The sequence below is a fragment of the Physeter macrocephalus genome, chromosome 8 (genome assembly GCF_002837175.3).
Source record: "Physeter macrocephalus isolate SW-GA chromosome 8, ASM283717v5, whole genome shotgun sequence".
Classification (NCBI taxonomy): domain Eukaryota; kingdom Metazoa; phylum Chordata; class Mammalia; order Artiodactyla; family Physeteridae; genus Physeter; species Physeter macrocephalus.
Window position 1 is genome coordinate 76,234,596 of NC_041221.1, and position 23,013 is coordinate 76,257,608.

General features: G+C 42.4%; 1 protein-coding gene across 3 annotated transcripts in view; it reads right to left on the reverse strand.

Moving 5' to 3' along the window:
• Positions 1-4,236: 4,236 nt before the first annotated feature.
• The window catches only part of GCNT4 (glucosaminyl (N-acetyl) transferase 4), a 31,300-nt gene continuing 12,523 nt past the window's right edge, over positions 4,237-23,013 (reverse strand). For 2 of the 3 annotated variants that reach the window (XM_028492980.2, XM_028492981.2), the window contains exon 2: positions 4,237-9,787. In XM_028492980.2, the coding sequence (XP_028348781.1) occupies positions 8,422-9,786 (1,365 nt within the window). In that variant the 5' untranslated portion in view covers position 9,787 and the 3' untranslated portion in view covers positions 4,237-8,421. The remainder of the gene's footprint in view (positions 9,788-23,013) is intronic. The other variant, XM_055086619.1, reaches the window with a different exon arrangement.

A 23,013-nucleotide genomic window follows, 5' to 3' on the forward strand; every position in this document is an offset into this window, starting at 1 on the left:
GTGGGATCTTCCCGGACCGGGGCACGAACCCGTGTCCCCTGCATCGGCAGGCGGACTCTCAACCACTGCGCCACCAGGGAAGCCCGGCAACCAACCTTATAAGGGTAAATGAGAATGGATGTGAAGCAAACAGAACATGTACACACATATATATGGTATATTATTTAATGTGATATATGTGTATATTAAATAATATAAACAAGGAGTTGAGACCTGATTCTTCTGACTTCTTCTGTTTGAGGATTGCCCACCATTTTGTGTCACCTCTCTAGGTTCCTTCAAGAGTGCTAAATGAGAGAACGCTTAAAAAGTTATTTTAACCAAATCACTGTGCAGACCTTGTTTGGATCCTGATTTAAACAAACGTGGATACAAATATTTGATACAACTGGGAAATTTTGAAAATGGACTTAGTGTTAGATATTAAGGAATTATTCTTAATTTTGTTAGGTATGATAATGGCGTGGAGGTTATGTCCAAAAAGATCCTTAGCAGTTAGATTACATTCATATCGAAGTATTAGATCAAGCCATCTAATATTGCCAATATTTGACCATATAGCTTAAATATGGACAAAACAGGCATTTGTCTGGCACCTTACTTTTTACCAGGACCAGTGCATAAAGCACAGGGGCTAAGTGAAATAATATAACGTCTGAGATTTTCTTTTGAAATATTTCTAAGGAAAAAACGGTGGAGAGATAGACAGATGAAACAAAGATTGTCAAAATGTTAATAACTGTGAGGCTGGGTGATGGACTGTGGGAATTCATTACGCCAGACTCTCTACTTTTGTGTTTGTTTGCAACTTGCCATAATAAAATTATTTTAAAGTTTTGTTTGATGGTTTCTTTTTTGTTGTTGTTTGTTTGACGGTTTTCGACTGTGTATTCGTATTTTTGACTACAATGGAAAGAAACCCAATTTAATCTTGCTTAAACAAATGAAGGGATTTAACTGGGCTGGGATTTAACTGACCAGAGGGCAGCATAGAGCTGGTCTCAGGGAAGGCTGGATTCACTGCCTTGAATACCTTGAGGACCCTCTTTGTCCTTCTCTATTTCTTCTCTGTTGCTTTTGGCACATTAACTTCGTTGGCTGGTACAAACTTGGCCAGGTGGTGGGGTGGAGAACTGCCCTTGAGGTATATCCTTGGGTTTTGGGATCAGAGAGGAACAAGAGGTTCTTATCCCTGGGCAGGAATTTGAAAAGTCCCAGGAGCCCCGATTGGCTTAGTTTAGGTCATGTGCCCACTCAGACCACTCACTGTGGCTGTGAGGGACTATAATTGGCCCACCCTAGGTCACCTGACCACCTGTGTAGCCAGGAGGGCTGTTTTCTGAAGACTTGGGAGGGATGGGTGGAGGCATTAGGGCTGAGCAGACAGAAACAGTAGCTACCTTTATAAGGTTTCTGGTTATTTGCACTAGTTTTAGATTACAATCCGCCTTTGATCACAGATCATGTCTTTTTCCTTTCCAGTGTCTGTCTCTCCCACCCCCAGTTTTTATTTTAAGGTTTCTGGAGCTGGTTGCAAGGCTTGTTGAAAAAAATATCAGCAGTTTCCATCTCTTCCCCCGTTTCCCTTCCTCGGAGGAGACTAGTTTCAGTTCTCTGAACTGGTTCTTTGGCTTTACTTGCACGTTTCTGAATGACATCCTTATACTCCCACACTTGATGTTTCAGTCTTAGGCATTACCTATTGATCACCACCATGGGAGATGATTTGATATCTTTCACACACACCCACACTCCCCACCCCATGTGTTCACACTTTTAATCTCCCCAAGTTCCCAATAAATTACATCAGCATCGTGTTGATTAGATCCATATTTAAATAGTACATGATTAACATTATATGATTATGACTATGAAAACAGTACCTCCAGTTAAGCCACAGCTGTACCACTCATTGTTCTCCTTTGAGTTCATAATTTTTTCCCACAGACATTTTATTCAGTCCTTAATTCTCAATGGTCTAATTTACTTCTACATAAATACACTCAGATTTACGAGGTATTCATTATATTCATCATCCTGAAGAAATCTCTAAAGTTTTCTGACCTACTCCGGTCTGAACTGGTTGCCATTTCCATTGGTACCCACCTTTCATCCTAGGATGTCCCTTCACCATCACCCTAGGGATCCCTTTCACCTCTTTCCATATTGGATTCCATATTTCCTGCACAAGTGGTCTTCTCAACAACAGTGAGTGAAACTACCTGTAAAACTGGATTAATAATAACGCTGAATAAAAAAATAATTAGTAGCCTTTAAGACAAAATTAAATAATGGGTGAATGATTGCAATGTCCTAGGAAAAATATCGTTTAAGTTAGGGATAACGTTCTGCTGTTAGTAATAGAGAAGTGAGGTAACGGTAGCTTAAAGTACATGTCAGTTTTTTTCTCCCATAAAAAAATACTGGAGGTAGGTAGTTTTGGGTGGTTCAAGTGACATATTTTTATTCTATCCTTGCCTTATAACTTACACCCTCATGGTTTTAAAATGGCTGCTGAAATTCCAGCTATTACAAACACATTCCAGGGAGTATGAAAAAGTAAGGGAGGTCGGGGGAAGGCAAGCTAGGTAACCCACCTTTCAAGTGTGTTTTCAGCTGCCCTGTGCAATGACTTCTGCTTATTCTCATTTGCCACCATTAGTTGAAAGTGACTACATATTTAAGTTCATTTAAAGATCAAAAAAGAGTAACTATGGTTCAGGCATCCAAAATGGAGCTGGATGGCCATTTTGGATGTGGTTTCAGACACTTTCCTACATCACTGAGAATTTGAATCTTCTCTGAATTATATCAAACTCAAGGACACCACCAACCATTTTAAAAGCAGTATCTGCTCGCTGCAAACGTGTAGCTTCAAAGTTCCCTCCCTCTTCGCAACTGTGTAATCATTTCAGATCCCCAACCCTTGCTTAACAAACACTCTTACTTCTTGCCAGCTTCAATCCTAATTCATGACAATTTATCTAACCTTGTGGATTTTTGCCTTTAGAAGCCTCCCCCATTTTGTAGTCCCAGGGAACATAATTCAAGTGCTTCTTGAAACTGCGTCTCCCTGGCTGCAGTCTTAACAACTCCCCAGTAAATGCCTCCTTATTTCAGTCAGGTCTCCTTTTCTGAAATGTTGGTTAACAAAAGGAAGGCTGGGAATTAACAGCTGGTCATATTGTTGCTCAGAATTAAACCACAGGAGCCAGGGAGAATGGATACTAGAAGGAACTAGCAGCCTTTAGGTCCTTCCTGGAATGGAGCAGTCATCAAAATGTAAACTTCGAGAATAATACTGTTCTGAAAGAGATCTTTACGAACCATACATTAAACACCTTTTTGATCTGTTAGAGGACTGGCTGCATCCTTGCTTTAGGCAAAGGTCTTTGCTTGCCTTTGAGAATCAGACTAGCCATTCATCAGAATAAATAAATACAATTTATTTCACATAGGTTGAGGCTGTAGTTGATATACACCAACCGAGTGTCCTATACAATTCCTGAGAGGGAGATTTGCAACATTTATCAAAACCAATAATTTTTTTTTTTTTCTTTTTTGCGGTACGCGGGCCTCTCACCGTTGTGGCCTCTCCCGTCGCGGAGCACAGGCTCCGGACGCGCAGGCTCAGCGGCCATGGCACACGGGCCCAGCCGCTCCGCGGCATGTGGGATCTTCCCGGACCGGGTCACGAACCCGTGTCCCCTGCATCGGCAGGTGGACTCTCAACCACTGCGCCACCAGGGAAGCCCAACCAATAAATTTTTAAAAATCCATTCTCTTCAGGATTGTCATTCCTCGCTCAGAAATAAGGAAGTGATTCAAGGAAAGAAAAAGATTTATGTATAAAGCTGTTCACAGCACCATTATTTATGACAGAAGGAAAAAAGTAGTTTACAATCCAAATGTCTTACAATAAAGGAAGGACTGAGTGAATTAGGGTATGACCATTAGATAGCCATAAAGATCATGCAGCAACATGGGAAAGTGATTGAAAATATACTGGCAGTGAGAAGAAACAAAAAATGGATATGGGTATGGATAAGATTAGAAGGGCACTCAGAGAACTAGAATGGTTCTGTCAGGATGTTAGAATTATGAATACGAATGATTTCTGTTTAAATTTCCTTTATTGTTCTATAGAAAACAACAGCAATATCAACAACAAAAAAGTAAAATAAATTTACCCAGGTCACTGACCAAGATTTTTCCTCAGATTCTTTCCTAGTTGTCCTCTGCATGATTTTGTCCACGATGCTCCCAGGAAGGACAGTGCTACTCTACGTGAAGGCCGTACCTGAGGTCAGGTGAATAGTCTTCCTGTGGCTTTTATACATCTTCGTGGGTTGACACGCTGATCATCTGTCTCCGAAGCACAGCTCAAGCTGTTTATTATGCATCATCATAGAAATTTTTTTCCAAGTAGTAGGAATAAATTTGCAATCATCTACTTTCCCTTGCCAAGGTTTCTTCGTAATCGTTTTCATGAAACTAGAAGCCAGTTGTCCTAGTTTAGAGGCAGATTTGTAGGCACCAAAGGGAATTTAAAATATATGGAATTGCTAATCTGGGAATCAAGCCTATGGGTCTTCAATATGATGCTGTATACCTACCCATCCTACCACTGCCACTACCAAAAGCAGTCCAAATTCTTTCATGGGATTACATAGTTGTCCAGTTTGGCAAGACCTAGAATTAACCTTAGGTTAAAGTAGATGTTAATTTTTCTTATCTTGAAGTTTCCTAAAACGGCCCTACTCCTTGAGATGGATTGTGATTTATGAGGGTGACCATGCATATTCCTTGTCAGCTAGGGAGGCTGGGGACTGTTACAGCTTTAGAAAAGTGCGATAGAGGAAAACTAACTCACCAGGGGGATTTTCAGAACAGGGGTGGGAGCGCGGGGATCAGTGATGACAAATGCTCCGCAGCTCAGTAGAGCTGGAAAAGATGGTGTTATTCAGGACACAGGGAAACTCATCCAGAATCACTCACCACCCGAGCCTGAGGATACTGGCGGAGCCAGGGTCCTCATGTTCAAGGGGCGTACAGCCAAGGCAGGCATGCTGGTGCAGAGAGAAAGAGTTGATTTTCCAGGGATTGAGGGATGTGAGATAAAGAGCTCAACCTACTCTATTGAGAATAAACTTCCATAAAGTAATCAAGGAAACAAGAATATTTATCTAGATAGTTAATCTTAGAGGAGAAACCAACCTGAAGGAGAATGAAAACAGAGAAATTCTGAAACATTCTTTGAGATTTTGCCAAATTAAATTCAAGTTTGTGTGCCTATGTTCTGTGTATAGTGCACACACTGAATTTTTTTACTCTGATGTGAAATTAACTGTGCTCTTCAAATATTGGGCAAGTGTCATCAACTGAAAGAATCTTTGTGGGGAACAAGCACAACCTGAAAAAGGAAACATCAAAGATTCCAGGGCCTTGGTTTTGGGAGCACATTTTATTTGATAGTACTGGAGAATTAACATCTAGTAGCAGCATAATACAAAAATGTAACACCAATCTACTTAAAACTCATACAATGAGAAATACGTCTTTCAAACAAACAAACAACCAAAAAACAAACAAACAAAAAGTTAGGAGATTTAGAGACCAGTTGATAAAAATGTTAACAAAAATCAAAACTCATTCCGTCATCAACAACAAGTTATAACATACATGGAGTACATTCACTTTACATTGTCAAAAAAGATTGTCATTTTGTTTTCTCTGCAATATGTCAATATATATGTATTTATGTATAATATTCACATTCTGGAAGGCAAGAAAAATCTTCAAATTTAATTCCCTAAGTTTAAAACATTACATTTATTTCACTTAAAATAACCAAAACATTAAAAATAGCAGCAACACTGGTCTTTAAATATTATTACAGTAGATTATTCACATAATGTAGATATATTTGGGTAGCTCTTTCACTATTAATATTATCTAATATAATTTACAAACTCCAAGGTCCTGGTCTCATTGCCAAATAATAATCTAGATTCAATAAATACTATGCAAAGAATAATTATAAAACACAGATTGCAGAACATTCTCCAGACTAGAGAGAATCATACCAAAATGTTTTAGGGAAGAATCAGGTTTGATGGAGGTTTGAAGGCATGCAGGGAATCTGCAGGATCTCCAAAACAAGAGAGAATGATCTGACAAGCTCCCTGGAACGTCAGGAATTGAATCCTGAGAAATATGTCCATGTGGAGAAGGCACTGCCACCTCTTCTTGGTGCCATGTTTCATTTGAATACGGCATTAAAGTGATTAACCACTGGAAAATTTCCCAATAAACGGGATAGAATCATTTCTCACCAGGAGGCAAGACACCAGACCAGGAGGTCGATATTTATTTTTCATCATTTTCATTTATTCTGACGACCAAAGGCATAGAAAACAAGATTTCAACAGGGCTTTGTGTATTTAAGCCTGGATAGTAGGAAAAGTATTTCTACCCCTACTCCTGATCTAAGCCACTGGACCAATTTGCTAATCCTATTCGTTTAAAAGGAGCCCCAGATGTGGTGACAGGGGTTTCTTAGTACCTGGATTCTGTTACAAAAGTTGCCCCTGCAATTGTGGCTTCTTTTTGTATTTCGAAGGCTTGCTGATATTTCAATAGTTTGTTCTCATTTTCAAACCACTTTATATATTATTTCAATTGATTCTCACACAGAAATGTGTGAGGAAGCCAAGGACACATCCAACTGTTCACTTTATAGACCAAGAAAACTGAGGCTCATGGAGATCATAGTGATTAGATTGTCACGGTCACACACATGGACAAACTGGTAATTTGAAAGGGGTAGGGCAAAAAAAGGGAAAACAAGCAAGTTCAGGAGATAAAGAAAGGGAGAGAGAGATGGTGCCACTTGGCAGATCGTATCTTAAACTTTAAAACAAGAAAAAGGCATTTCACATGTAGAACACAGACATTTAAAAACATGTAAATACTTGTCTTCCAACAGCCTCATACTGGTCTTGATTACTACATCTTTATGTAGTTATTGAGGCTGACATTGAAACATAAGATCATGGAGAATTTCTTACATGAGTTCCATTATTTCCCAGGAGACATAAAAATATTATAGCCTGTTCTGAGGACCCCACTCCTGTCCCATTTCACCTCCAGCACAATAGTTACATGAAAATATATGTATATTTTGACTGATTTTGGTAGTTTTCTAAGGTGTAGGTTTCATAAAATATCATTAGTGAATATTCTTGCTATGTCCTTAGGAAAATTAGCTTTTTCTCTCTTGGATTGAAGCTGAGAAGACTGCAATGAACTTAGAGCTTTTATAAGTTTACGTGTGGACTCCACTTGACAGTTGCTGGAGAAGTAAGAACATTTTTTTAATGACTAATAGTTAATTTAGTAAGCTGTCATATTTCACACAACCTTTTCAAGAAAGTTTAGTGATTCTTAGCTTGACAGTTCCACAAAACAAAATTATACTATTCCATGGTAAAAGAAAAACTTACATATAATGATAATCTATGAACAGAAAGACTTAGGTTCAATGCTCTGGAGAGTGACACTTTGAACTGTTAATCAGTTTTTAACTTTAATCAGTAACTGTATTAAAGAAACAGTTGAATTACAAAGGAGGTCATTCATGACACCATTGCGTAACATGATGGAAAAGTCACACAAATCCCTTTGTTCCTCCTCAGGCACCACCCATCCCAATCCTCCGACTTAACTTCACCACCTCCCTAACATCCATACACTAGAAATGCCCCCCCAGCAGAGTCACCCAACCCTGAATTGAATAAGCGAGGTACCATAGGGTAAGTTATGCTTTTGGCAAGCAGGAAATTGGACAATTCTCTTAGTTCTTCTGAGGTAGTAGAGTCTCTCCTTCTAATATTCTAATGGTTAAGAAAAGTCTAGGGAGCTGAATTAAGAGGCAAGTGGAATGTTGGTCACTGTACGTCAACACTGCTCTGAAACTGGTGGTTATTATGGTTATATAATTACCGCATACTCCACTACTTCTTCAGCGGGACCTTGACTGTTATGTGGACATCTTAAGATATTAAGGTTGCTGTGTGATCGGGGTAAGCCACAGCTCTTTGAGGGCACTGTATAACTCATCACAACTTGGATGCAATTCCTACATGTTTCTAAACAAGTGCCTGGCATATAGCAGGAACTCAATAGATATCAGATTACTGACTGTTGAAAATCTCCCATTTAGCTCAGTGAGATTACAAGCAAAAACATACATAAAAACACCCAACCAACCACAGACTAATTGTCACTAAAGGCCAGGTCACTTTCCCTTGTGTGTGGAATTGTAGACACCTTTCGGACTATGAGAAGGTTAAACGCAAACGGTACTGGCCATGGTATAGCATGCAATTCCATATTAACCTTATTTCCATCAGGACTTTATCATAATGTGGTTGTGGCTGTTTTAGCCATAAATACCTTTTCTGAAGATAAAGTGATCCACTCTCTCTGCTGTTCTTCAAGCTTTTCCGCCAAGCATTTAATCAAGACAGGGTCCACCTTAGAATCAAATTTATTAGCAAACCAATGTCCATCTTTCATAAGCCACCTTAGTTCTGCTGTTCCATAGATACACACACTTCGGAGGTGAGAGCCAGTACAACTGGGATAGAAAAGGCCTTCTAGATAATTCCATTTGACCAGGCGGGTCTTACTCTGTAGGTCAGACACATCCTGGGCTGTCCTAGAAATCTCCCCGGGGATTCCTGGTACCCGAATTAAGGTAGCCCAGAAGTGCTCATCAGGCGAGTATGTATCTTTAGACCAGGCAAAAAAGTCTTTAACGAGGGAGTTGTTGAGAACGTATTTAACAAATGCTCGACTTAAAACAAAATAAGCACTGCCAACAAATATCTCGATGTTATGAGGGGGGGCTTCCTTGGAGATGTTTGTCCTCACTGGTAGTTTCACATATTCATAAGACACCTGTCTGAGTTCATGGTGATAAGTGAATCTTTCCATCTTAGTGTTAGGAGGTTTCACTGTCTCTAACATATTTGATCCATTGAGTTTCTTCAACTCTGACACTAATTCAAAGTTTGATTTCAAAGGAAAATCCTGCCCACACAGGTTGATAACATATTTCCACTGAACTGAAGACTTGAGAAGGTCTGACAAGCAATTTAAATCAGCCTGGAGTCTGGAAATGTGTGCATATTGCACAATCTCTAATTTAGAAGCAATGAAAATATTGGAGAAGCACTTAGCTAAATTGTTCATGGCAACTTTGAAGGTATCAGATGATTTACGGTCATAATGGATGCAATAAATATTGTGCTGGTTGTATATAGCATGGATTAGCCTTTCAACCATAATTGCATCTTTGTGAACAACCAAAGAATAGGCTATTGGGAAGCTTTTCTCCTCCCTTGAAACAAGCTTTTCATGGTAGCTTCGTAGGGCCTGATAAATGTCACAATCACTGGTCATTGCCACGACATCATCATCATCCAAGTCGATAATGGTTCTTCTTCTTATTTCCAGACTCTTGCCAATTTCCAAAGGCTCCTGTTCATAGACACCTGAACAGTTAATCTCATACCCGATTTCATTCTTAACATGGGTGTATCTGTTCTTTACAAAAGGCGAGGTACTTAGGGAGTACTCAACCAAGTAAATGCCTCTTTCAGGGAAGAGGAGGCGTTTCACATTTAGAAGCTTCAACAAGGAGAACAGCCATAGGGTTAGAAACAGGATGAAAACTTTCTGCTTTAGGTGGTATTTAAAACAACATTTGAATGTCTTCATTCTGTAAGAGAACAAAGGAATAATTCAGCTGAAATATGAAGAGAAAATTACTTCAGTTCAACCAACATCCACTGGGTGCCTACCACACACCAGGCAGAATGCTGGGCCCAAAGATGATTAAAACAAGATTCTTGTCCTTAAAAGAATCCAGAAAGAAGGAAATGAAAATATGTACAATGGTTGTATTTTGTCGTAGTCTGTGTTAACGATACCTGATTTTGAGAGATGCTGGTTACCAAATAGAATGAAAAATAATGTTAACTCCTAAAATATAGGTACTAAGTATCTTAACTGTCTGTATTTGTGCTTAGCATATTGGGGGAGGAATTGCTCTGGTTTGGGCAGAGGCCTAGAGAATTGGATGCTGTCAAGAGGTCATTAGAAATGCAAATGACCCACCTGAGGCTAAAAGGAATATCCATCTTGATTCTACCTTCAGATCCTGATTAGATCTAGATCTGATGTCAAATGGGGAAAGCCCAGTGAATCACTGCTATAAACTGAATGTTTGCATCCCCCCCTCCCCCCGCCCCAAATTTTAAGTTGAAACCTAATTGCCAAAGTGATTGTATAAGGAGGTGGGGCTTTTGGGGAAGTTTTTAGGTCATGAGGGTGGAGTCCGCATAAATAGGATTGGTGCCCTTATAAAAGAGAACCCAGGAAGTTCCCTTGCCCCTTCCACCATGCGAGGACACGGTGGGAAGCTTGTTGTCTATGAACCAGGAAGAAAGCTTTCATCAGGCATGGAATCTGCTGGAGCCTTGATCTTGGATTTCCCAGCCACTAGAACTGTGAGAAATACATTTCTGTTGTTGATAAGCCTCCCAGTCTGTGGTATTTTATCATAGCTGCCTGCGTGGACTAAGACACCCACCTTCAGAAATAAGAGCAGTGGGCAGACCCCCAAAGGAGCTATAGTAAATATTAGACACTAAAATTTTATATACATTATATAAATTTGGTAAACTTGCACATTTCACTTATTTATTTTGTTAGGCCCCATTTCCTCACAGGGATTAGAAATTTAGCCCTTAAAATGAAAAGAACCTGACGCATTGAGAGAAGGCGGGGGTGGGGGGGGGTGAGCGACGAGCAGGTGGGCGCCGCCCGGCCCCGGCCCGCCAAAGAACCTGACGCATTGAGAGAAGGCGGGGGTGGGGGGGGGGTGGGGGGGGTGTGTGGGCGGGGGCCAGGGGCCAGTCTGGCAGAATCTGTCAGTTTTATGAACCCATCCAGAAGAGCTCATGTGTGTGCAAAGAAGGTGTGTAATGAGAAGCTTCCCTGAAGTTAAGGCTAAAGACTGAAAAGCACTAAAATGCCCTACGGGGCATTGATTAATTACACCCACACTGTGTGAAAAAGCCTGAGAAGAATCTGCACATATCCCTGTGGAACAGTCCCCACTGTAGACTGTGAAACAGAAATAAGGAACAGTGTAGAGTGAGCTCACATATGTGTCCAAAAAAGACTATATACACCCAGAAGCCTAGACACAAAGAGCACACGTTGCCAAACTTTTTCTTTCTCTGTCACAACTGCTCACCTCTGCTGCTGTAGTGGGAAAGCAGCCATAGACTGTGTGTAAATGACTGGGTGTGGCTGGGCTCCAATAAAACTTTATTTACAAAAACAGGCAGCTGGCTGGATCCGGCCCACAGGCCAATACTTCCAGAAGGACTAAGGATCTGGAGCCTGGGGAGGAGGGGGATTTACTTATCACTGAATAGCCTTTTGGACTATTAGAATGTTGAAAATGATTATATTACTTTATCAGATAAAAATGGGCTACCCAACAGAAGGGCATTACCTGTGCTTATTTTGGGAGCAGCAGGAAATGGGGAAACGCAGGGAGTATTACCCAGAGGCTCGAGGACAGGAGGACTGACCAAGCTCCTAGGCCTGCTTCCAGGAGGTTCAATTACTGAGAACTGGGGAGGTCTGAGGAGCCCACAAACAATTTCCTTACACATCTCAATAAATCTTAAACGAGGACATGATCGTTGTACCCAATTTCCTTAGAAGAGGTAGCAAGGCATTTGAACCTGATTTACTTTTGTAGTTTTCTTTGATACAGATTGATTGAAAAAGCTCTCCTAGGAATGCCATACTCTCATTCACCCTCACTTGAATCACCCTCCTTTAAAGAAGCATACCTTATTTATCAACGCCGAACTGTCCTGTAGAATCTGGGTCCTCCCCACCACACCTCAGTCTCTCCTCTGGGGGTTTCTCCGGGGTCCTATTCTTAGCTTCCTGCTCTTCTCACAAACACTCTTCCTTGCTTTCGGGATTTCCATGTATACCTTCCATGTATATACATTGCCAACACCTTTATCTTCAGCACCTACGTCTTGCCCAAGCTTCTGACGTGAACATCCAAATGCTTGATAGACATCTCCACTAGATAGCCCACGGGCACTCAACATCAGTGAGTCCATAACCGAACAGGACACCTTCACCTCTCCTGTGTTTTCTGTCTCAGTTTATCCACTCAATGACCCAAGCTCGAAACTCGAGAGCCACCCGACTCTTCCATTTCCTGTACACCCACAGAATCATCTCACAAATACGCCTCAAATTCATCCCTTCTTCTCCTTCTCCATTACCAGGTCCAGACAACATCTGTGCTGACCAGCATCACACTTACATAAAAGGGCAAAGGCTTCAGTGCCTGGGGATAACCTGATGACATCTCCCCAGACTGGGAAAAGGTCAAAAGCCCCTTTCAGGGTTTGATAAAAGCTCATTCTCACCAAAAGGCTTGCACCTCCACCCCTTGTTCCTTCTAACTTGGGGAAAGGAATGCTTTCAGTCAGAGGCAATTCTGGCGTGGTGAGTAGGTGAAGGGGCTTTACTTGGACTCAGGACGGGGCAGAATTGGGAGGGCTGCTTGTTTCCCCTGATGTTAAAGGCTGTCCCGGAGACAGATGAGCTCTCCCGCTTAAAGATGTCTGGCGTGGGAAGAAAGTCAGAAAGCAAGGCCTCTGGGCTGGCCCGATTCCCTCCTCTTCTTCCTTTAGAATTAATTCTTGTCCCTGGCTGGCGAAGCTCAGACACAGGGCCCAGAGCTAGCTCCCCCAGGACTCCTCACAGCGTGCCTGCCGCCTCTCCTTCCCTGGTGCCCTGTGACCTGACCCTCCCTCTCTGGGCGAGCAGCCATGGCCTCCTGGCTCAACTCAGACTGTCGACGCACTAGCTGGAGTTGGGAAGTGTGTGCTCCAAGCCTTCTCAGGAAGGGCAGGGAAGCGCGGGCGCAGGAGGTTGGAGATCCCAGTTCTCAACCTTAGCTTTTCTCAGGACACAACCTCTGCATGATACCCACAGCCCCTCCCAGCACAGACGATGTTGACATACATACAATGTTGTAGAATGAATGCCTGCATGCTTCCATGTAATGCTCTTTGTTAATTTAATAACATCATTATTATTAATGCAGAGTCACTCAATAAAGAGTTGTTGGAACTCCCCTGGTGGTCCAGTGGTTAAGACTTCGCCTTCCAATGCAGGGGGTGCGGGTTCAATCCCTAGGATCCCTGGTCGGGGAGCTAAGACCCCACATTCGTCACGGCCAAAAAGCCAAAGCATAAAACAGAAGCAATATTGTAACAAATTCAATAAAGACTTTTAAAAAGGTCCACATCGAAAAAAATCTTCAAAACCCCCCCCCCCAAAACAGTTGTTACTTGGGGTACTGTTCTACCAGGGGCCAGGGGCGGAGGGATGGGAATGATTTCCAGAGGCGTGACCCAGGTCTGACTGGAGCTGGCTGGGCTAAGGCTGGCAATTAGGCGGCCATGTCTTTCCTAGGAAACCAGGGCAGCGAGGTCTCCTACAAACACCCCACCCACTCTTTCCCCCCTTAAAAGTTCATGGGCAGAGAGCAGGCAGGTGTTTTGCTGCCACGAGGTAGTCTTACATTACGAATAATTCCCCACCCCTGGCAGAAGGGGTATTTCCCTCCCACCCGCCCAAGCAGACGAGGAAGCTGACCTGCTTAGGGAGTTATCACCACATGGGCGCGAGTGCCTAGTGATGACGCAGAATCAAGAAGGAAATGGCAGCAAGGGTTGATCACTACATCAAATGAGGTCTATTTGGATAATTCAATAAAACCCCAACAGGGATGTGGAATGAAGCATTTTCCTCAAACCATCTTCTTTCCCTCTACCCTCCCAGGCATTGTTTACAGTCTTAAAGGAAACAGCAGGCGCACCAAGGTACACCCCAGCTAAGTGGCTATAATTGCGTTCAGGGCTAAATGGCCACAGCCATTAGCAGCTTTTCAACGAACTCTCCTTCGTCAGCAATTCGTCAGCAATTTAAAACCCAGGGCTGTCACTGAAGTACGTGACTCCTAACCCAGGGCAAGAGGGCGAATGGTAAATCACCAACGAACTGGAGGAAGGGTTGTGAATGTGGTTTAGCTTAGGCACCAAGAATGCGGGGCCCACCGTGCATGTTGCAGATGAGATGGCCTCTGCCCCTCCGCACCCCGCCCCCGCGCCCGTCCTGCTCCCTCCCTGCACACCTGCACGTCTTCCCAGGAGCTCACACGGGTGTGTATGTGTGTGTGTGTGTGTGTGGGGGGCACATCGGGAGGAGAAGAGAAAGTAGTGCAAGGGCTTCAGGATGCCCCAGACCCGGACATGGACTCCTGGAGAAGCAGTGGCTTTAAGACCGATCAAACTAAGCCTGGTTTTCTGGTCTCAAATTGGGGATTAGAAGTGCCCCCGCTGGGGCTGTGAGGGCTCTGGAGCCTGGGTGAAAGGAGTTGCCCGCAGAGGTCCTCAGGGCACATTACAGGTCTTTTCTTTCCCGGCACCCAGCTTGCCTGACTCCAAATCTTGGGGTTTTTCCAGTGTATTACACAGGACGTGCTGGTGTTTGTTTTGCTTTGTTTGTTTTTAAGAAAAGAATCCACTAAACACTTTTAGGCAACGTGAAGGAAATGACCTTCACTTTTCTGACCAAAGGAGGAGGTGGAAAGGGCAGGAGGAAAGATAAAGCTGCTGGGAGCTAATAAGCCCTTGCTCTGGGCTGAGCTGGAGGAGAGGCAGCCACACGTGGTCCTGGCGGCACAGCCCGGCTTCAGCTTGCGGGAGGCCCCTGCGCTGGACCCTGGACGAGCCCCTCAACCTCTCCACACCTCTGTGTCCCCATCAGTAAAAAGACGTTAATACTAGTAACTACCTCAAAGGGCCTTTGACGTTAAGTGAGGTAATGCATGCGAAGTGCTTTGGCACAGTCCAGATCTTGACTGCCTGGTTAATGCAGGTGTGACTTCAATACTTTAGAACCAATGCTTGAATGTGTCCACGTAATGCTCGTCATTTAGTAATATCATTATTCTTAATGTAGAATCACTCAATAAAGAGTTGTTACTCGGGGCATTGTTCTAGGTACTCCGTATGTAGTAACTCAGTTCCCTCCACAGACCAATGAGGTAGATACTACCTCTCTCCCTCTTTTACAAGACAGGAAACTGAGGCACGTGGAGATTAAGAAATTGCCCAAGGTTATACAGAATTAGAAAGTGCTTTAAAAAAAAAGAAAAGAAAAGAAAAAAGAAAGTGCTTTAGTTGGAACTTGAACCCAGAGAGTCTTTCTCCAGGGATGAACCCTCTAGGCAATGCTGTCTCTTGGAATATAAATCTAAAAATACTCCTGATTTTCCACAACAGTTTTAGTCCTTGATTAAAATTTCTCATTACTGTGTCTTATCTAGCTGTCCTAAAGTTGGAACAGAAGTAAACATGAAACCACGTTTGAAGTCCTCAGAACTTCCACCCAGTTTAAGGGCTTATTTAGACAGAGAATCAGCCTGGAGGAATGCTGGCTGATGAACACGTTCTGTTCCTGCAATCAGAGGCTGGCGCCAATCCACATGCCAGTGAAGAGATCAGTCAATCTCCCAGCCGGTGGAATCCACTAAAGTAAAAGAAAGCGAGCTCCTCCTAAGAAATTCTGCCATCAGTTACACTTGTATCCTGTCACTGACTCTTCACTGATTCACTTGTTCTTGTTGTGACCAGTGACACAGATTGGGCTCTCTGAGAATTACTAATTGTTTTAGAAAACTGCCTGGGTGTAATCTCTCACTACGTGGTGAATATTTCCTCTATGGGCCACCTGTAAATTCTTAAAGTTTGTATCATTATATGTCAGTGTAAAAAATAGGCTTTGAAGAGTTTATTGATTTGGAAATGTCAGAATTTTGTTTCTTTCTAAAGTCTTACAAAGAGGAATCACTTAAGAACACTAATATAAAGATGAGCTCACTCAAAAAAAAAAAAAAAATCCTGATCTAGTTGAATAAGCCAAGGTCCTCCTACTGCACCTCTTTGATTTCAATAAAGCCATTGATTCTCCCCTTGGTGACATGCTCATCACCAAACCCAAGGAAAGTTTTGGAGTAAGACCATTAGTGGGAGGATGACTCAGCTGAGATGCATTTCCTCAATGCCCCCAGAGCACCTGAAGTCAGCAAAGGGGCAGAAAGGCAAGTTTCTTGCTCTGATGACCTTACATCTTCATTGTTCCAGAGGGAAGATTGCAAAAGGCAAATAATTGTCAGACTGTGTGCAGCGAAACAGTAAGAGTGGTGTCACTGGGTCATCAATACCATATAATATAAATTGAGGACAAACATCCTCAAATAATAAGAGGTTATAGTCTCAAAAAGGAAAAAAAAAAAAGGTTTTCCATTCTCTGTTTGTAAAAGTAAACTTTCTTCTTTATTTGCTTAAATCAGCAAGTCAAAATAGTCTAAAAAAGAAAACAAAGCTCACCAGTAATCTGCCACCTGGCCATAGCATTCTGTGGCAGTATGTCCATCCAGACTGTTTTGCCTTCCTTTTTTTTTCTTTGGTAAAAACAAAATTTTTTTTAAATTAAAAAAAGTTTTTTTAGGTTTCTTTTTAAAATTAATTTTTATTGGAATATAGCTGATTTACAATATTGTGTTAGTTTCAGGTGTATGGCAAAGTGAATCAGTTATACATATACATATCTCCACTCTTTTTTAGATTCTATTCCCATAGGGTATTGAGTATTGAGTTCCCTGTGCTATACAGTAGGTTCTTATTAGTTATCTGTTTTATATAGTAGTGTGTATATGTCAATCCCAGTCTCCCAATTTATCTCCCCCACCCCCGGCTTGCTTTTTAACAAGAAGGCTCACTCCTTAGGCACTGTCTTAGCTGTTTCTTTCATTTCACAATATACTGTGAATGAGTCCTCTTCTAAACTGGGTCTGTGAACTGTTAGAAAGTAAACGATTTCTGAGCTCAACATAATTTTCTATAGGAAAAAAACAACTGAAATAATAGAATTGACTTTTCTGGGCCTTCCCTACCAAAGCTGAATTAATTATCCCATAATTCTTGAAGAAGCTTAGAAGGAAAATCCTAAAGCTGACAAGAACTTCAATGGTGATTGAGTCCAAATTCCTCCTTCTCTAAATGAGGAAGCAGAGACCTACCCATCATTAGACCCTGTTTCACTCTGGGGATGCCGGGAACACGTTCCCCCATTACATACATGTTTGTATATCCAGCTGCTCCCCGTTAAGGGAGTGGACAGAGGGGGACCTCTACTCCCCCTACCCAGGCCCCCTCAGGTGGTACTCAGTCCAGCTTGGCTCCACTGCCCCCTCAGCTGAGGCTGTTCTGGTCAAAGTCAACAAAAATCTTCATGCTGCCAGTCAGAGGACACAGACCTGTTGCTCTCTAATGGTCTATGCTGAGCGCCAGTACCGTTTACATTATCTTATGAATTCCATTCAATAAACCTGTGAGGGAGGTACTATCATTGTCTCCATTTTTCAGATTAGGAAACTGAGTCACAGAGGATAAGTAGCTAGTATGTGGAGGAGTCAGGATTTTCAACTGCGGCCCGATTTCACAGCCTACGCTGTTAACCATAATGCGAGGTTGCCATTCCAATCTCTTGGCAGTAGAAAAACCCGGCTGGTTCTGCATCCAAAATGTAGGGGATGTAGGGGAATCCACCCATCCCTTTCCACTCTAACCCAAGCCAGCATCAACTCTTGCCTGTATATGAAATAACTTCCTCACCAGCCTCCCTTGCTTCCCTCTAACCCAGGGGTCCCCAACCCCCGGTCCGCGGGCCGCACAGCAGGAGGTAGGCGGCGCGACAGCGAGTGAAGCTTCATCTGCCGCTCCCCATCACTCACATTACTTCCTGAGCCTTCCCCCACCCCGCCACCCTAGTCCATGGAAAAATTGTCTTCCACTAAACCAGTCCCTGGTGGCAAAAAGGTTGGGGACCGCTGCTCTAACCCACTCTCTGTACTGTAGCCAAAAGGATCTTTTAAACCCATCAATCACATCACTCCCCCTTCCCTACCCTACTCCTTACACTTAGACCACCTTCACTTGGGTTTCATTGCACTTACAGTAAAATCAGAAATCCTTTCCACGGACAGAGGCCCAGCCTGTTCCTGCCCCTGCCTTCCTCTCCAACTTCATGTTTTTTCTGTTTTTTTTTTGTTTTTTTGACAGCCTTGTGTGGAGGTTCTGCACAATGTTTATTGGCTAGTTTCTCAGGGGGTTGACAGTAACACTAACACTTCATACATGGCCGAGAAAAAAAAATGTGCTTTTTTCTTTAAAAACAAAAAAATTAAAATACCCAGCATCATAAATAAAGTAGGTTATCGTATTCTCTTATTTTTGATCCCCCCGACTTTCTGCTTCAAACACAATAACAGTCCTAGTAGTGCTGGAGCCCGGGGGCTTGAGGTGAGAGGGTGAGGGTCTGCTTCCACAGTTTGCACTGAATTTTCTCCAACTTCAAGTTATTCTGCTTTTTTCTTGCTCTTTAAGCTCTAAGCAATACCAGCCTTTCTACAAGTTCCTAGAACACCACAGTCTCTTTCCTGCCTCAGGACCTTTGCACTTGCTCTTCCCATGTTGAGATCATTTTTCCCTGAATCCAGGCCTGACTGGCCCTTCCATATCCCTCAAGTCATAGGAGAAATATCCTTTCCTCTGATCGTCTCTGATCACCCTTCTCGAATCTCTTTCCTCACTGTTACACTCTTTGTTTTCTTCTCAGCACTCATCACAGCAGCAGTTACTTTGTTTACTTGTTTATTTCGATCTCTGGGATAGGCCTCATTTACGCTCTACCCCCTGCCCCATGTACATACCTACCTGGCACAGGGTGGTTGCTCAGCAGAACAAAATCAGAACACCCAAGTTCTATGGAGGCTCCGCCACCAAAAATGCCTCAAGTGTCCCTGGCAAGTCATTTAATGTTGGGTAAGTCTTTATTTCCCAAATGTTGAAGGGGATAATGGTTTTGCTATCCCACAATGCTGTTATGAAAGTCTTATGATACAATGCATGTGAAATAGCTATGGAAGGAAAACTGTGGTATGCAGAAGTCAGGTACTAGGGCCTTTACAAGATGAATGATGTTTTGGGAAACCAACATATTGACTTTTTCCCAGTTTTCTAAATAGTACATTCATCATATTTCCAAAATAGTATATTCATTATTCTCTTCATTCTGACATTCTAATTATTATTTGTTTTTCACTTCCTGACAACATTCTTTTTTGTTAATGTCTGAAGTATATTGTTCCCGAAGATGTACGTACACCTATCTTCGATTTTGAAAGGTAGGAAGATGGTTACTCTAGTTAAACTTTAGAATTTTTTCCCCAGTCTGCTCAATATTTTTTGAAAGATCGAGAGCCAAAGAATTCCTTTAAAAGACATCCAAGAAGAGCAAATGGAACTAGTTCTGCACAGTTACAACCAGCTAAACTGTTACTGTAACTTTATGCATTGCAGGAGCTGTAAACTTTTCCCCTGAGTTATCTTCAGGGGCAATTCTCTAGAAAGTACAAAACTGCAATGACTTGTTCTAGCATCCCTGTCGGGCAAAGCCATCCCCAGGGACCACGTAAGAAAGTGGTCCTGAGGAATCTGCAGCAATGCGAGTACACAAAACATACCCTCAAACAGGGCCTCCAACGGCTCAGTTTCTCAGATCATATGTCCAGTTAAAACTGTCTCACTCAGGGAAACAAGATGCCCTCTTCCAAAGGGGCTCTGGTTGAGGTCCCTGTGGACCATGTCACAACTGATAGCTTCCTCTACAGGCAGCAGGCTTCTCTTTACAAGCACAAAGACAATGGTCACTGCTTTCCTTAAACGAAGGTCTACCTAACCTGCAAGATTTGAGAACAGAGGTCTGAATAAAAATCCTGGACGGTAATATCAGTCTATCAACCACCTCTTTAGATTACAGTTCTTCCAAATAGTAACTTGGCTGGAGCCTCTCCGGTTTGGGGAGACTTATAAGGTCAGTTAAGGTCACGTGGAAAACAGCAACCCACATTAGGATGTATTTACCCCACGGTGGTCCCTCAAGGTCATCGCAAATCTGGGCTTGCAGCAGTAGAGGAAAAAAAAGTGCCAAATTCAGCCAGCTTTTTATAGTCACACCAATTAGGAGACAGCCAACGATTCTGGCTTTGTTGCATCTGGTCCACAGGGCAAAACTCAAAAGCTGATTGTGTATCATGCTGGGCAAACTATATGGCTAAGAAGTCTTTAGTAGGAAGTCAAAAGGACCAGAAATGATCCTACTGAATGAAAAGTTTTTTATTTTGTAACAATTTATGACCCTCATTATGTTGCAAAACATTGTTTTTCCATAAAAACAAAAACAAAAACAAAAATGCTGGTGGGGGGTGAGGTTGGTTCAAAAATACCTATGCCCTCAAATTTCAGCTCTAATGGCAACAGCTTAAATCAAATGTTTCCTTCTTTGTAGATATAAAAGGTTCAAAAAAGGTGCTCGTTGATGTATTCAATCTTTATCTTCCAAGCTTTATAAACAGATGTTACATTCCTTTCTCCAGTTCTCTTCTCTGCCTTCCACACTTAGCTAGCCCAATACAGAACCAATATATAGTTTATGTTTTATGTTCTAACTTAAAAATGTGGCTTTATTTTGGCTTCTTTTTCTATAAAGAGGAAAAACTGCATTGAAAAACATTTAACTCCTTTAAAAAAAACAATCACATGTTTAGTGCATTAGAAAGAAAAAAGAACTTTCTCTGCCCAAGGGTCTACATGATGTGATTTCCACCCCATCTCACCCCACCCCAGAAATTTCTGGAAGCACTTCTTTGGTATTATATGGCTAACTCTCTATTTTACACTGCTGAAATTAATTCCTCAAAGGTTATGCAGCAACTGAAGAGACACAGTAACTGATTTCTACACCTGCATTTAAAGTAGAATTTCCAATGCTGTAACTACATCAGAGGGAGCACAGGGACCCACAGAGGTGAATCAAGGGTACAAACAGCAAAAATGGCTTAAAGCCAGGCCACACTCTCCATGAATGGATTAGATACACTCAGTTTTAAATCATCAGAAAGGCTCCTTTGTTTACCTTCTGTGTTCTGCCACTGTGGTGGGGAGCTGAGCCGGAGATTTCAAAATGCTTCTACCCTTCCCCTAAAAAATTCTAGACTGGCATCCCTGTCTAGATGTTACCATTGAGTCAAGATCTGTGTTGCTTGGTTTAAAATGGAGATATTGGGGCTTCCCTGGTGGCGCAGTGGTTGAGAATCCGCCTGCCGATGCAGGGGATACGGGTTCGTGCCCCGGTCCGGGAAGATCCCACATGCCGCGGAGCGGCTGGGCTCGTGAGCCATGGCCGCTAAGCCTGCGCATCCGGAGCCTGTGCTCCGCAATGGGAGAGGCCACAACAGTGAGAGGCCCGCGTACCGCAAAAATAAAATAAAATAAAATAAAATAAAATGGAGATATTGTCCCAAGAGCTTGTGTGCACAGAGACACAATAAAGTTAAGACCCAGGAACTTAAGTTAAAGGTTCTGCCAAAATAGGAATTTCAAAAGCAGAGGTTTCATGTAAAACCAGCTGGCATCTCCTACAAGGAGACATTCTAGAAATGGTTTTTATTATTATTTGTATTTTTATTGAGGCACTGTTGATTTCCAACATAAGTTTCAGGTGTACAACATAGTGATTCACAATTTTTAAAGGTTATACTCCATTTATAGTTATTATAAAATATTGGTTATATTCTCTGTGTTGTACTATATATCCATGTTAACTTATTTATTTTATACATAGTAGTTTGTACCTCTTAATCCTCTACCCATATTTTGCTTCTCCCCCTTCCCTCTCTCCACTGGTAACCCATAGTCTGTTCTTTATATCTGTGAATCTGTTTCTTTTTTGTTATATTCTCTAGTAATGTTTTTTTCTTTTTTTAAAATAAATTTATTTATTTATTTTATTTTTGGCTGTGTTGGGTCTTTGTTGCTGCGCATGGGCTTTCTCTAGTTGCAGCAAGCGGGGGCTACTCTTCGTTGCCGTGTGCGGGCTTTGGAGCACGGGCTCTAGGCGTGCAGGCTTCCGTAGTTGCAGCACACGGGCTCAGAAGTTGTGGCCAAACAATCACATGTTTAGTGCATTAGAAAGAAAAAAGAACTTTCTCTGCCCAAGGGTCTACATGATGTGATTTCCACCCCATCTCACCCCACCCCAGAAATTTCTGGAAGCACTTCTTTGGTATTATATGGCTAACTCTCTATTTTACACTGCTGAAATTAATTCCTCAAAGGTTATGCAGCAACTGAAGAGACACAGTAACTGATTTCTACACCTGCATTTAAAGTAGAATTTCCAATGCTGTAACTACATCAGAGGGAGCACAGGGACCCACAGAGGTGAATCAAGGGTACAAACAGCAAAAATGGCTTAAAGCCAGGCCACACTCTCCATGAATGGATTAGATACACTCAGTTTTAAATCATCAGAAAGGCTCCTTTGTTTACCTTCTGTGTTCTGCCACTGTGGTGGGGAGCTGAGCCGGAGATTTCAAAATGCTTCTACCCTTCCCCTAAAAAATTCTAGACTGGCATCCCTGTCTAGATGTTACCATTGAGTCAAGATCTGTGTTGCTTGGTTTAAAATGGAGATATTGGGGCTTCCCTGGTGGCGCAGTGGTTGAGAATCCGCCTGCCGATGCAGGGGATACGGGTTCGTGCCCCGGTCCGGGAAGATCCCACATGCCGCGGAGCGGCTGGGCTCGTGAGCCATGGCCGCTAAGCCTGCGCATCCGGAGCCTGTGCTCCGCAATGGGAGAGGCCACAACAGTGAGAGGCCCGCGTACCGCAAAAATAAAATAAAATAAAATAAAATAAAATGGAG